This window comes from Sander vitreus, chromosome 17 (assembly GCF_031162955.1).
Source record: "Sander vitreus isolate 19-12246 chromosome 17, sanVit1, whole genome shotgun sequence".
Classification (NCBI taxonomy): Eukaryota; Metazoa; Chordata; class Actinopteri; order Perciformes; family Percidae; genus Sander; species Sander vitreus.
Genome location: NC_135871.1, coordinates 15660476 through 15675379, shown reverse-complemented (window position 1 = coordinate 15675379; position 14904 = coordinate 15660476). Strand labels below are relative to the sequence as shown.

General features: G+C 40.2%; 1 protein-coding gene across 2 annotated transcripts; it reads left to right on the top strand.

The window, feature by feature from the left end:
- The first annotated feature begins 47 nt into the window (after positions 1–47).
- Positions 48–13270, top strand: oga (O-GlcNAcase). 2 transcript variants are annotated; one of them, XM_078272567.1, is made up of 18 exons: positions 48–566; positions 1533–1584; positions 1698–1795; positions 1997–2127; positions 2252–2423; positions 2524–2622; positions 2742–3026; positions 3189–3344; positions 3500–3690; positions 3971–4231; positions 5141–5344; positions 5858–6032; positions 9104–9189; positions 10297–10401; positions 10776–10867; positions 10953–11145; positions 11261–11420; positions 11954–13270. In XM_078272567.1, the coding sequence occupies exons 1-18, from the start codon at positions 401–403 to the stop codon at positions 12088–12090; spliced, it is 2763 nt and encodes a 920-aa protein (XP_078128693.1). In that variant the 5' UTR covers positions 48–400; the 3' UTR covers positions 12091–13270. The 2 variants fall into 2 exon arrangements, with proteins under 2 accessions (XP_078128693.1, XP_078128692.1); XM_078272566.1 differs by having other exon boundaries at positions 3186–3344.
- Positions 13271–14904: the final 1634 nt, after the last annotated feature.

Sequence of the window (14904 nt, the reverse complement as noted above, 5' to 3'; positions counted from 1 at the left end):
CACGCAGATCTAGTTTTGACTGGTTTAGTCCAGTCCTATGAGCATGCGCACTCTGTGTAAACAGGAAGAACTGACTGAAAACCAGGGCAAATCTAGCATAAAGAGAAGAAAATGATCGGACAAAAACGAACGAATATCTTGTTTTTCCTTATATATTAACCAACATAAATGTTGTCCTATAACACCAGATGGTAATTTCGATTACATCGTGTAGAAGCAGTTGCTACTTTTTCGACATTTTTGATAGACGGTATTAACGTTAACGTTAGACAGACAGGCAGTGACGCGATTTATTTCCTCCAGGCTTTGCTTGGCGAATTTGTCTGCTGAACAACAGACATAAAAATAACTCGCTGCTCTCCGAATTTGGCGACTTTACACCGAGGGAAATCTCTTAACAATGGTTCAAAAAGATAAGACGCTGGAGACGCCTCAAGTGGACGGTGAGCCTAGTCCCAGCCCAGTCTCCGGAGATGCTTGTGCAGAGGCCCCCGGCCCGGGTGATGAGTGCGGCATTGGAATCGAACCGACGGCCCACAGGAAATTCATCTGTGGAGTTGTGGAAGGTAATATTGAACACTAGCTAGCTAAAACAATCAAATTGAATCTAGTTGTGCTGTGCATACAATTCAAGATTCAAAATCCTTTATTAATGCCACAATGGGGAAATTCACACTGTTGTCATATATATATATATATATATGTATCATAAATAGCCTGAGTTTTTGGGGAAAGTGCTTTATAAATACATTTATTATTATTATTATTATTATTATTATTATTAGTATTGTTATTATATAAATAGGGCATCAAAATGATGCAGCAATCCTGCTTCCTGGGGAAGAAGATTATTATCAGTTGTAAATTAAAGTCATTAGGGCAGTGTACAGTGGAAATCAATAGTCAGAAATCGATTGTAAATAGCCTAAAACACAAAAGCGTATAATTCATATGTTGCAAGTTAAAGTAATCATGTAACGTTATGCAGATAGTAAATCAACATTTTCACAGATCGTTCACGGGTAGATCGTTAAATTAATATTTAAGGTGGCCAGTTGGTATTCAATAACAACAACAATTCCAATTATAGGATTCATTTTGATTGTCATTTGTAAAGTAAATATACCAAACATTGGCAGGTTACATCTTAACTAAGGTGGAGAATAATTAGTTTTTGTTAGTGTCATATTATAAATAAAATGTTGTGTGGTTTGGCTTCTGGCCAGACAGAATAAGGACAAATAAGATTTGTATTGGCCTCTAATAAATAAACTTAAGATGGGCATTTTTCATACTTTTTGACAATTCATAGACAAAATAATTCGTTTGAGATTGGTAAGTACAGAAAACCTGTTACAGTTTTAATAAGCAAAACAAAAAGCATGTCTAATGGCACTTCCAGCCAGCACCTGGAGGCAGTTGTTTTAGTTGTATGGTTGTAGCAGTCAAGCAGCAGAACATGCACAGAAAATGTAGCTGAAAATCAGCACTGCAGACTGCATGGAAACTAAATGTTTTGTTTGCTGATGCAGGCTTTTATGGTCGACCATGGACAATGGAACAGAGGAAAGAGTTGTTCACAAGGTATGATGAACTTTGCGAATTATTTAAGCATGCATGTTAATCAAATACCAATAATATTGCAGCTTGATGATTTGAGTTGTTATACTGAGTTTGTACAACATTGCATTTCACAGGCAGCAGAAATGGGGACTGAATACGTATCTTTATGCACCCAAAGATGACTACAAACACAGAATGTTCTGGAGAGAGTTGTACTCTGTGGAAGAAGCAGGTGACTATTCAGAACAGATCTTGGGATCAGCTGTCTTGAGGCAAGGAAAATTAGTAATGCCTAGTTATCTTCTAAAGGACAGGCTGGATTTTCCAGTTTTAAACATGGGTGAAATGGGGAAAAAGCTTTTAGAGTTGTATATAATATATATAATAATACAATAATGCATTCATTGAGTGATTTCCCCCATCTATCTCCTAGAGCAACTCATGACTTTAATTGGTGCTGCTAAGGAGCGTGGGATAGAGTTCATATATGCTATTTCCCCTGGACTGGACATCACTTTCTCCAATCAGAAAGAGGTGTCTGCACTCAAGAGGAAACTCGATCAGGTATTGCGACATTTTGTATCTTCAGAAGTTCCATGCATCTTACATTCTGCATCATTCTGTAATTATTTGAATGGATTTCATTTCCAATCCCTTTCTATCTCTCTCCCCCCCCCCCCAACCTTAGGTCACTCACTTCGGCTGCAAGTCATTTGCCTTACTTTTTGACGATATTGACCAAAACATGTGTCCTGCTGACAAAGAGGTGTTTAGCTCATTTGCACACGCTCAGGTTTCCATTACCAACGAAATCTACCAGTACCTGGGAGAGCCCGAAACCTTCCTCTTCTGTCCCACAGGTACATCAGTTCTGTGTCTGAATTTGCACATTTTACACAATTGTTTCATCTGCTGATTTATTTATTCATTATTTGTTTGTTTTCTTGCCTTGAAATACAGAGTACTGTGGAACATTCTGCTACCCAAATGTCCCTCAGTCCCCTTACCTCCACACAGTAGGAGAGAAGCTTCTGCCTGACATTGAAGTGCTATGGACAGGTAAGCCTAACACAGTTTCCGGACAACTGACCAACACCATTACTACTGTTTAGCATACAGTCACACATGTCAGAGTAGTAGATAAAACAATTAATTGAGAAATGTTTCCTTTTCTGCAGGCCCCAAGGTGGTGTCCAAAGATATAACAGTGGAGTCAATTGAGGAGGTGTCAAAAATCCTAAGAAGAGCCCCTGTGATCTGGGACAACATTCACGCCAATGATTATGACCAGAAGAGGCTTTTCTTGGGTCCATACAAGGGCCGCTCCACAGAGCTCATCCCCAGGCTGAAGGGAGTCCTCACCAACCCTAACTGCGAGTTTGAGTCCAACTTTGTAGCGATCCACACTCTGGCCACGTGGTATAAGTCAAATATGAACGGGGTGCGCAAGGATGTGGTCATGAGTAAGTATGATCCAAAAGTTAAGCAACTTGTAATGTTTTAATGCGGATACACTGTGATCTCTTTGTATGAGGTTATACTCTGTCACGTGGTACCATAATGCAGGTCCTTCATTAATGCTGTTTTTCCTGTGTTTGTTTCTCCATCTTGCCCTTTACCAGCAGATGGCGAGGACAGCACAGTCTCCATTCAGATCAAGTTAGAGAATGAAGGCAGTGATGAAGAACTGGAGACAGACATGCTCTACAGCCCGCAGCTTGCTCTAAAACTGGCTCTCACCGAATGGCTCGAGGACTTTGTTGTGCCACATCAATACAACAGTGAGAGCAGCCCCATTATTATATCATATCTCTATGCTAATGGATTTTCTAGCAGTAATACTTGGAATACACCCATAGTGTGGCCATTGACAGCCTAAAATGATAATTTTGTGACTGAAGAACATGATTCAGTGAGGCTTAATTTTGTCTTTCAGGTCGACAGGTGCCTCAGAGTGGTGCCAAAAGCACAGCCATCGACGTGTCATCAATGGCTGCTTCCTCTCTCTGCTCTTCCACAACAGTCACAACTGTGTTCCAGCAGCCCATCATGTCTCCGGCCATGCCGCCTCTCGGTCTGGATCCACTCTCACACTCCATGGCAAAAAGACCTGGGGAGGTAGAGGAGGTGAGGTTTATTGTTACTATGAGACAATATAGTTGCACTGGAATGGGTAGTATGTTTCTTCTTCAAATCAAGCTTTCTATTGATGTGAATAAAAGAAGACATACGTTATTAATACAGTATATTATATGATCTGATTAATATATTGTCATTTATACAGTTTTACTGAATGGGCTTCTTTCTGCTATACACAACATTCACTTTCTTTCTTTAACTTTTGTTTACTGGAGAGGACAGCATCTGTATATGGTTCTACAAGTGTGTTTCTACTGCTCCTGTGCAGGTGGAGGTGGAGAAGAAGGATTCAGATGAGGAGCCCATGGAGATGGTGGTTGAGAAGCTTGATGAGCCAGAGCCAGAAGCAGAAGCTGACCCAGAGGAGAAGCAGATTGGTCCTATCTTAGCTGACAAGATGGCTGAGGACCTGAAGCCCATGGATACAGACAAGGAGAGTCTGACAGAGTCAAAGTCCCCTGAAGGGTCTATCCAGGAGGACCCTGGGAGTGATATCGCCCCTATGCAGACAGATGATCAGCTCAAGCAGGTTCCGCTCACATTTTTGAGTTTCCTTCAGTTCAGTTAAGTTTATTCTTTGTCCCAAAATGGTAATTTGTATGCAGCAGGAAGACATCACATGAAGAATATACAACACAAACCACACAACAATTAACACAAATAAAAACAGGAGCTTCAGCCTGAGTTAAAGAATAAATAGGTGCAGAGTTGTATTGGAGTGATAATGAAAGTTAAAAAAAGAACTACAATAACTCAAAACAGTAAATAATAATAAAGATAAATAAAATAAATAAAGGGGTCATTAATGTAAACAAGGGCTATCACCTCCTCTTAGCTGAGTTGAGTGCCTGAATGGAAAGAGGAGTAAAATAGTTTTTGTATCACTGTTTAAGAGCCAAGGGGGTGCTAAAACGTAAGTCAGATGGTAATAACATGTATTCTCCGTACAGAGGGTGAGTGGTGTCCTTGTAAATAGACATGGCTTTTCTTTTCTTTTTTATCTGTTTGTTAAAAATGTCAGTAAGGCTACTGAACTTGACTCCCACTATCTTGCTGGCCACATTCACAATTTTGAAAAGCACATTTTTATCCTTGATGGTGAGGTTTCCATACCAGCAGATGATAGAAAATGTCAGGACAGACTCGATAAAAGCTCTGTAGAACAAAGTCATTAATGTTTTGTCCACCTGGAATTTTAGCAAGTTTCCTGAGTGCAAAGAGTCTTTGTTGGTCTCTCTTGCACACAGAAGCAGTGTTCAGTTCGAATTTAAGCCGGTTGTCAATCAAGGTGCCCAGATAACGTATAATACAATACAATATATAATGTAATAATACTGTAATATGGCACCATGTCCTTTGTCATTTATATCTGCAGTTGAAGGCCAAAACAAATTAGAATTACCTACAAAGTCGCATTATTTCTGGTTTGTGTCTTCAGGATGTGTTTGTGCCTGGGCCCAACGAGAAGACCCTGTTCATAGCAGAGCCCCTCACACTGGAGGACCTGACCTTACTGGCAGAGCTCTTCTATCTGCCTTATGAGCATGGACCCAAGGCCATGCAGATGTTAAAGGAGTTTAACTGGCTAAGAGCCAACAGCAGCGTCGTCAGTGTCAACTGCAAGAGAAAGGAAACTGAAAAGGTGGGTTAATTCATTGAAATAAACACACACACACACACACACACACAGTTGAGAGAAATAGGTCTATCTGAGAAAACTAGTTCATTATTAACTAAACTTGCCTTCGATAGTGTTGGATGCTGAAAACAAAATGGTGGATATGTACTACCCATACTGCCCATTGGGTGGTGTGGTTATGATAGGAGATGGAGTGCACCAAAGAGCATTGTGTTGTGAGTATTTGTGTTAACTACAGCTTTCCCTGTTAAACCATCTGCCTTTTTCTCAAAGACATGTTGACATGTCACATAAAAGCACAGGTAAATAAATAACAAATAATAAGTTATGACGTGTCAAAATTGTCATGGCTGACACTTGAAGAAAACACAACCATTGTTAAATGGTATAAGAAAAACCTGCAATTTTCTTACTATGGCAAGTAAAAAAATTCTGCTGTGCAAAAAGGCCTATTACAAACCAAAATGGTCATTATTATTTATTTGTCCTTATTTCCAATCACTGTGTTGCATGCAGGTAGAAGAATGGCAATTAAGGGCAGAGAAGTTTGAGGAGATGTGCTGCTCAGTCATCCAGATGTTCACACGGCTGTCCAATTCAGCCAACCGCACCATCCTTTACGACCTCTACTCTTACATCTGGGACATTAAGAGCATCATTTCTATGGTCAAGTCGTTTGTCCAATGGCTAGGTATGTATGAAGGGAACCATAAGGCACTCACTTTAAAACGAGAGCATTACAGCAGCATAGCAATAGTCTGATCAAGTCTGGTAATCCTGACTTTCGCTATTCTCAGACACACATTGACACACAACTCAATCAATTATCTTTAAAAAAAATCAAAGAGCAAACAGATTATATAAAGAAAGAGCACTTTAATGGTTAGTTGCATGGATTATGCCATAGTCCAGTGCTTTATAGTTTAATTAGGCACATTTCTGCTTAACAGTATATTAATATTACTGATCAAAGACTCGACTCCTACGGTTCTTATCCTCCACATATATGTATAATGCTTATAATAGATCAGCTAAGTACATATCAGGCTACTCGCATCAGCTCTCAGTAGTTATGATTCTATTAATTTCTCTTGTTTCACACATTATTTTCTTTCTTTTTTTTTTCTGACTGAATGCTGCTTGCACTGCTAGCATCCTCCTTATTTATTCCACAACAAGCTGCCCCATCTTGGTGATATCTAAACTGGGTCTCTGTGGCAAATGTCCCAGCAGGGTTACTGCTGCTTGCTGTGTATCCAGTAACATCACTGCTGCATTCCCACACAGACACACTTGCTTCCATCTCTCTGTCTGTGGGAATGGGATCCCCCCTCCCCCGTCCATGCCCTATTGCGCACGCGAGCTTGGAGAGCAAGCTGACTGTCTATGGAAGGTCATTCTGGTGCATAAACTGAGTCCGAAATATCTGAATTGGTCTCTGTTTGTTTCTGCTGGTTTTTAACATAAGCCACATGAATATATTACAGGACGTTTTGTGTCACTGAGTAGTCTCTAAAATGAGGCTGTCAGTGGATTTTAACCCTCTGAATTGTTTGCTCAATCTGTATTAGTGCGGCAACCATTTTTGTTTGTAAGACAGGATATTCGTTCTCTCCACCTTTTCTCCCTTTCCCTTCACCTCACGCCTTCTTTCATTCTCTCAGATGGTGCACTTTGATGCAGTTTGAGTGACATTCAGCCCATAACATTTCCATTTTTTTTGGAGTGTTCTTTTGAATAGTCTGAAGCACCAGCATGGCCTGTAGGTTACCCCCTGTAACCCAGTTTCATTCACAGGTTTCTGTCCTATATGGTCAAGCTGAGGACACAGTACACAGCAGGCAGCATACCCACACTGGCAAAACCACCTCAAAAATCCAGACTACTGGCTCAGTAAATTGTTGTATCCAACCACTCTAGCAACATAGAGGAAATCAAGTGCCCCATAAATATAGTTATCTTTGAATATTCCTCTTAATAACTGCAGTGTCATTAAGTGCCTAACTGTTGACTTCTGCTGTTGCTATTATCAGGGATTTACATCAGTCCCCATGTTTTCCCCTTAATAGAAGCTGTGCAGCCAGCACCTATTGTACTGAGAAAACTTACTAATAACTATTTTCTACTGTTTTCTCCCTTCACTATGTACAGATGGAAGAATCCACAGTACACGTTTCCACTGCTATTGGATCGACAGTGGCCGATGTGTGCACAGTGCAAGCGTTGATTCTTTTTGTTTTGTTTGCGTTTGAAAGGGATTTATGTTTTTTTGTTTTAGTTTTTTAAAACTAGATTTATAAATGTAAAACATTGATTTGGAGGAAAGGAAGCAGCCCTCCGGATGAAGTCACATTTTGCGCAGCGATATAGCTTTGAATCTTAAGTGTTAACTTGTAAATTTCTCCCTTTGCCAGCGTCTCTCTAACTTGTTTTTTTGTTTTCCTATAGAAATGGCTCAGACCAGCCCGATGCACCTACTCAAGGGAATTTACGCTTGAAATTTACCATGACACATGATCTTCATTCTACTCAGGGATATTTCTGATTGTGTAGTTACAAAACATGTGCTCACACACACACACACACACACACACACACACACACACACACACACTGGCTGGATCATGCAAGAACAAAAGCTGCATGTTTTCTGCATAACTGTAATTGCGTTAAGGCAATGCAGTCTGAATAGATAATTGAGGTGGATGTCATCCAACAAGAGATCATTCTTTTGTCCGTTTCATGTTTTTTTAATTTTTTTTTTATTTGGGTAAGCAAGTTCAGAGTTCCTTCCTGTGGGTGCATCTGCGTGCTGTGTCGTGTCAGTTCATCAGAGGAATTGTTTTAGGTATCAGGGTGAGGTTATGTAAAACACTATTAGGTGTCCTTCCCGCGCGCTGCATTTGTCTGGTCACATGAAAGGGCTTCTCGTCAACCAAGGTTAGACTTTGTTAGGAGGAACACCACTGTATACAGACTCTGAGAGCCTTGTGTGCAGCAGATATACACTCCTCTTTATCTGCCTTGTCCCCACTGTGTATTTCATCTTTATTCTGTCTGATTATAGCTTTTGATAGAAAGCTGAGAGGCCCTTTAACTCAGGGACTGTTCATACTACCTCTCGTTTTGTCTTCCTGGTTTGATGACTTATGCTCCCCAGTCATGTGACGAGGCAGATAAGATGAGAATGTGACTTCACACGGGGTGCTAAGATGAGTGGGGTGACGGCAGCTGAAGCTTACTTTTGTAGTCCACAAACAGAATGGGTTTCAGTTCTGATGGTCAGTGTAATATTTCTGAAGTCAGTCGGTTTTTCAAACGAGAATTACCCTTACTAAAACACCAAAGGGGGCTGAACTACACTTAATTCTGTTCTCTCTTCAGTTTTTGGAGAGCGTGCGTTCCTCACTGCGTGAAATAACTTATTTCTTAAGACCTGCGTACCATTTTATGTGGAGCTGTTTGACATTGTTGTATTGACACAGAGAATTTAAGGTGCATTTATATCTTGGACCTGATTTCTTCTTGCAAACACGTAAGCTTTAGTTGCTTGAGCCCCATTTTATCATAAAATATTTCCTTTGAATATAGTCCAAATTAGGTCCTTTTTATGTTTTAATGAGTACAATAAAATTTATTTATTTAAATTGATTATGCTATTAGATACATGACCCCCTTCCTCCCCAGTTCCCCACTCCCTTCATCTGTGTCAGAGAGCCCCATCCTGTGGTAACAATGTCCGCTTGGCTCTGCTCCTAACAGGGTGTCGTAGTCAGTCCTCAGCACAATTCCTTAGAGGAGACCAAGAACCCTGGGCCTTTAGGGGCGGTCTAGCAGGAGAGTTCCAGGTATCTAATGCACTGAATTTACCGCAATCTAATGGGAAAAAAAAAGAGTGTTGTGAGCAAAGACGACAATAATAGTAATATTTGCGTAGATATGAAGGACTTTGGTCTGTCCAAGGTGAGCTGATTGTAATGGGTTGGGCTGCATAACATCCGGGTTCCATCCCCTTCACTTGTTCTCCAAAGAAGTTCATGACCTTGTATTATTTTGGGATATTGTCAGTCTGTGGGAGGGAAGTGGGCGACCTGAAACCCATCCTGACAAAAGAGGCTACAGCCAATGTTTGGCATGGCATTTTCTGATTGATTAATTTGAATTTCTTTCAGCAATTGCCCAAGGAGATGCTGCTTTTCCCTAGCGCATGCGGCGCAAGCGAGCATTACTAGGTTTTTATTTTCATGACATCTCATTTCTTTGCAGGAAAGCACAACAGCGCACAAATTACCAAGCCAACCCTTTGCAAAGCGCACGCGCAAGCATCGCAGCGCCAGCGAGAACGCAAGCATGTATGCAAAGGGAAAACTCCATGATCAAACACACCTGTCTAGTCTAAAGTAGCATCTCCATCCTTGGAGAGTAGCAAGACTCATGATGGCAACCAATATGCCATTGAATTACTCAGTTAGCTCACATTTAATTTGCCTCATTGGGTTTTTTCCTGGAGTTCTCTCTGCCTCTCTGCGCCAGCATCATTATTTTTCTCAACAGGAGGGTCCTGCGCAGCGAAATATTGCGATGTCTTACAAAAGGGAAAGGAGCATCTCCTTCAGCCAGTATAACCTTAGTCAGACCAAAATACCACCCTTGTTTTATTATTTGAAAAGCAAATGTGTATGTGCTTGTTGTGCTATGTTCCTCTAGCAAAAATGAGAAAGATGTGATGTTTGCTGTTGTTGTCCACTGTCAGATCAATAAGGAACGTCAGTTTATATCTTTATATGATTTTTTTTTTTTTTTTTTAAATATTTGTCATTCCAAAGCACTTTGCTCTCGTCTGTAGTTCCTTTTGGTTTGATAGTGGCTCAGCTGTAGCAAATGCAGGGTGAGGCAGCCACAGCAGCACACCTCCTGGTCTCAGTGAAACTGAATCTTTCTTTTGATACCCACAGAGATTGTTGCCAATAGAGGGGGCAAACGATCTTTTCTACCAACCTCCACCTGCAATGCCAACCTCCAAAATCTATTCCATAAGGCCATACTACCCCAAAGATGTGGTAAGATGTTTGTTGGGTTATGCCTTACTTACCTTACCTACCTAACCCAAGTAGTGCGCTTTAAATACTAACCGTTACGAAACGTCATACATGTATGGTTGCAGAAATAATGTTGGCCAGTTGCTAGTATTCCCAGCAGAACTGGAATAGTTTAAGTTGTGAATGCTTTGCACTTAATGTGTGCTCAACTGCTCAATATTTGAAAATACACACTGAAGCTCATACATTTGTAGTGCTGCTGTGGATTCAGATTGTGTATTTCCAAACATTTGTTATGCACATTGACATTCTTTGTGGCATTTTTTGGGGCTTAGTTTTGGATTTTCTATCTGGTGTCATAAAAGTTACAGCTGTATCTGTCTTCTTTTTTGTAGACTGCAATTTATAAAATCTGTAAAGAAATGTACTGTGAAGGAATGGAGGATATACCAGTCTCTGATAAGGATCCTGACCTCATAGGAGACAGGTAAAACATGGAGAAGATTAAAGCGTGGACTGCAGTTATCCCCTGCATTTCAAATCAACATGGCTGACAAAATGTTTGTTCACAGGTTAGTCGGAGGTCTCCTGGCACTGAGTTCAGACTACGGGTTTGTGCTAGAGGACGATGAAGGGATCTGCGGTTATGCTCTTGGCACTGTGGATGTCCAGCCCTTTGTCAAGAAATGCAAGTTGAACTGGATTCCCTTCATGCAAGAGAAATACCTAAAACCTGACTGTGAGAAGGACCTCACAGAGGCTGAGGTAGGTTCTCAATTCATCTCTCTTACTATCATGATCTCTGTATCGGTTTGCATTTGATTGTGTGCACTAGTGATAAATTGAAATACTTTACCGTCTCTGCCTTTCGTCCATGTAGAAGATGATGCTGAGTTTCCATGAAGAGGAGGAGGGTCTTCCAGCCTCTTTCCTCTCCAACTTCCCCTCTCTCATCAAGGTTGACATTCACGCCAAGGTCACTGACCCCAGTGTGGCCAAAAGCATGATGGGATGTCTTCTATCTTCTCTTAAGGCCAACGGTAGGTGGCAGCTGCCTCCATCATGACAGCAATGTTCATTGTTACTACTTGTACTAACTACAGAAAGGGCGTATTGTATTAGTGTCATTAGTCCTGTTGGTAAGAGGGTGTTAGAGAATTAAATTTTACATTAGACAAAGGTTCATTAATCAGTAACGTAAACACTTTTTTCTGTGTTTATAACATTTTAAAACAAGCAGGCACATTGATCTTAACTTATTGTATTGTAACTTTTCTGAGTTGAGTTTTCATACGACGTATTTTATCCATGTAATGGTCAAATTCATCCCTTTTGAGACGCAAAGAAAGAGAGAAAACAGGGCTTTCAGCTTTAAGAAACATAAACTATCAAAGCACTGGCTGAAATAATCTTCTCTTCCTGGGACAGAGGTCTTGAACCATTTTATTTCTGGTCAGAGTAGAAGATTACCATCAGCTTAACATTGTATTTGGCCACACTGATTGTGAGGAAGATAATTGTTGGGATTTTTGTCATTGACTTACATGTAGTTGTTATCTGTTCTTTCTTCCAGGTTCCTTAGGTGCATTCTGTCAGGTTCGTCAGACTGACAAGAGAATGTTGGACTTCTACGGTAAGCTGGGATGCTTTGAAGTGGCCAAAATGGAAGGCTTTCCCAAAGATGTCATCATTATGGGACGAAGCCTATGAAGAAACGTCCCGCTTCAATAACAGACAGACAGAGAGCAAGTCAACGTGGCTTAACCATGTTTGCTACGTTCATGAGAAAAACTTCCATGATGATTTTATACTACATTACTATCTGGGCTAGCCCTGGGAAACCTCTTTTTACCTTAGATGTTATGGCTCTGTTGGATTCAGCAGACCCAAAGCTAAAAGGCAGAGGAGTGATCTGTAATCAGTTGATTTGAGCCAACGTGGAAGAGTGGCACTCCAGCAATGATTGTGGGGTCCCACTACTCATATACCTCCAGGAGGCAGGAAGTGATAACTCCATAAGCCTTTTTTCTGATTTAATCCAGTAATCACTACATGAATATTGCCCGCGTGCCCTAACGCAAAGTGTCTGTATCTGAAATGGAGGCAGAGCTGTTAAATGAGGGCTGCCTGTATCTCAGGTAGTGTCTTACTACCCCTACATCCTGCTTTCCCAGCTTTGACAGAGAGAAATAACGCAGCTGTCGATATAAGTAGGACACCTTTATACAGGATGTGAGGTGCTATGTGAGAGTTTGCCTTTCATCATTACATCATGGTATTTCCAGTTCCTCCACAATAGACTTGGAGAAAGAGGCCTTTGAAATGCTGTGTTTGCACTGCAAATTGTAGCTTTTGGGGTTTGTGAAACCCTCAATAAAAGATTGTCACAGACCAGCAAGGGGAAAGTATTTGTTGAGATTGTTAAAGACTCATCCAGCAGGTCCTCTGAATTTCCGTTAAAGTAGTAGTAGTAGTAGTAGTAGTAGTAGTAGTAGTAGTAGTAGACATTTGGAAAGCAATAACAAGCTTCCACAAGATGACAAACATGGTTCTCAGCCTATTTCTGTTCAGCACTTTGCTTGTGGCCATTTTCCTTTTTTTTTTGTTTTAGAATTCAGCAGTTTTTTTGCTTTGGGTTTATTTCCCTTTGAGCTATTGCCTTTTGGTTCATTGCCTTTTAGATTTTAGGTTTACATTGCAGACTTCAGTGTCTTCTGTTTTAAAGGCTTTCTAACACGTATCAGTCAGATATAGCTAGAGAAGGGGGATTTTAGGACATTGGCCTTGTTGCTCAAATTCCAGAGATGTATTTTGACATTGACAGTCACATGTCACAAGAATCCTTCAGTAAACCTAAGATGACTGTCAGAGAAAGTTCAGACCATCTAATTCAGTTATGTCAAATTAATTTAAGCACTTACTCTTTAAAAGAATGAACTCAAATTCACATTTTCTGATAGCAGTGGGACCAAAATCTTGATATTCTTATCTGCTATTAAGAAGAAACATGTAACATTTGACTGGCACCAGTTTACATTAGAATACATTAGTTCAAAATAAGTAAGAATCCTGAAGATTTGGAAGGATTAATAATTCCCGCTGTCACTTTTTTCTTAACCACTAAGCAGGGCTTTGTTCATGTGCTGTGCTGATCTTTTGCTTATCATTGGTGATAGAAAGAAAAATCAGTTTACCTCTGTCAGCTTGCATCCCTCCAACACTGCATACTCTCAAATGAATGTCTTCTCAGATGAGCCTTGGTGAGCACCCTTGTACCCCGTCACCAAAGTGGCACTGAGCTGTACTTGTAGGGACTTGGAGCAGAAATCCCTATGTAGGCCTTTTCCTATCTGTCCATTGAATGTTTTATATGCTGACGCATTTCCCATTTGTTTTTGTAAATCTTGTGTAGTTGACTAAAAAAAGGACTTATAAATAGGAGTGTTCCATTTGTAACATAAGGGTCATCAGTTGCTCTTCAGTAGCTGCCTGCCAATGTGATGTTTTGATACTGTGTACATTCATAATGTGCATGAGGTGTATTGGATTTGCCGTGGCGGTCATTAGAATAACCTCATCTTATGCTACATAGAGGAAGAAGCATGCCACTCAACTCTATGAGTATGATACTGTAGTTCGTAGACAGTCTGTAAACACTGTCAATCATAAAGTGTTATTATTTTGTATATCTTCATTGGAATTGTGGCTAGTTTTCTGTTGTCCTTTAAGGAAGACAAAGTGCTGACTTTGAAGGCGTGACTCTGACCAACAGATCTGCTGTCCCTCTTCTGAAACAACAGCAGAATTTTCACTCTTGTTTTAAACGGTTCATGTTGCAGTTGGTCAAGCTTTCTTCCTCTTCCCGCCGGTTTAATAGAAATGGGCTGTGACTGAGGGGAAAAAGCTCAAATTGTACATTTTGATTATCTGAGTTTAGGGTTGGGTTGGGGAGTGGGGGGGGGGGGGGTCATAAAAGTGACAATTTACCACTGTAAAATTTGTATGTAAGATACATTAGATTCAAAACTAATAAACCATAATAAGTTCCTTTGTTGCTTTTTGTCCTTTGTGTTGCTCAGATCCTTCTGTAAGCCTGTCTGGACTGAAAGAAGCCTTGCTGTTTCTGTTCAGACAAATAAAAGGAAGGTTATGTAGACTGTACGCACGCAGATTCAGCACTAAACTTACACAAGCTTGGATTTGTGGTATTGTAAACTGTCCTTTACCTGTTGCATTGTTCCTAAAACAAATCCTTGACTTATGCAAAATCGTATTTATACATAAACTCTTGTATCATGTGTGTATTGTGTGGAATAATCTATGTACACCTGCTTCTTAGAGAGGGCTCTTGAGCAAAATATATATATATGGAGAGAGAGAATTGTTAATGAATTTCAACTTCAAGCTTTTTTGACTTCAAATAAAATACATATTTTGGTTCCTTCCATAGCCACACATCAGAACACCTTTTAAAATAGCAGTACCATGTATTGTTTCTTTCTTTTCTTTTTTTTAACTTATTAA

Bases quoted from the DNA above. Each gene is read 5' to 3' on its own strand.
- oga (XM_078272566.1), top strand. From the start codon at position 401: ATGGTTCAAAAAGATAAGACGCTGGAGACGCCTCAAGTGGACGGTGAG. The intron at 2,424-2,523 runs GTACATCAGTTC...CTTGAAATACAG, and splicing joins CTTCCTCTTCTGTCCCACAG to AGTACTGTGGAACATTCTGC. The intron at 9,190-10,296 runs GTATCTAATGCA...TGATACCCACAG, and splicing joins GTCTAGCAGGAGAGTTCCAG to AGATTGTTGCCAATAGAGGG.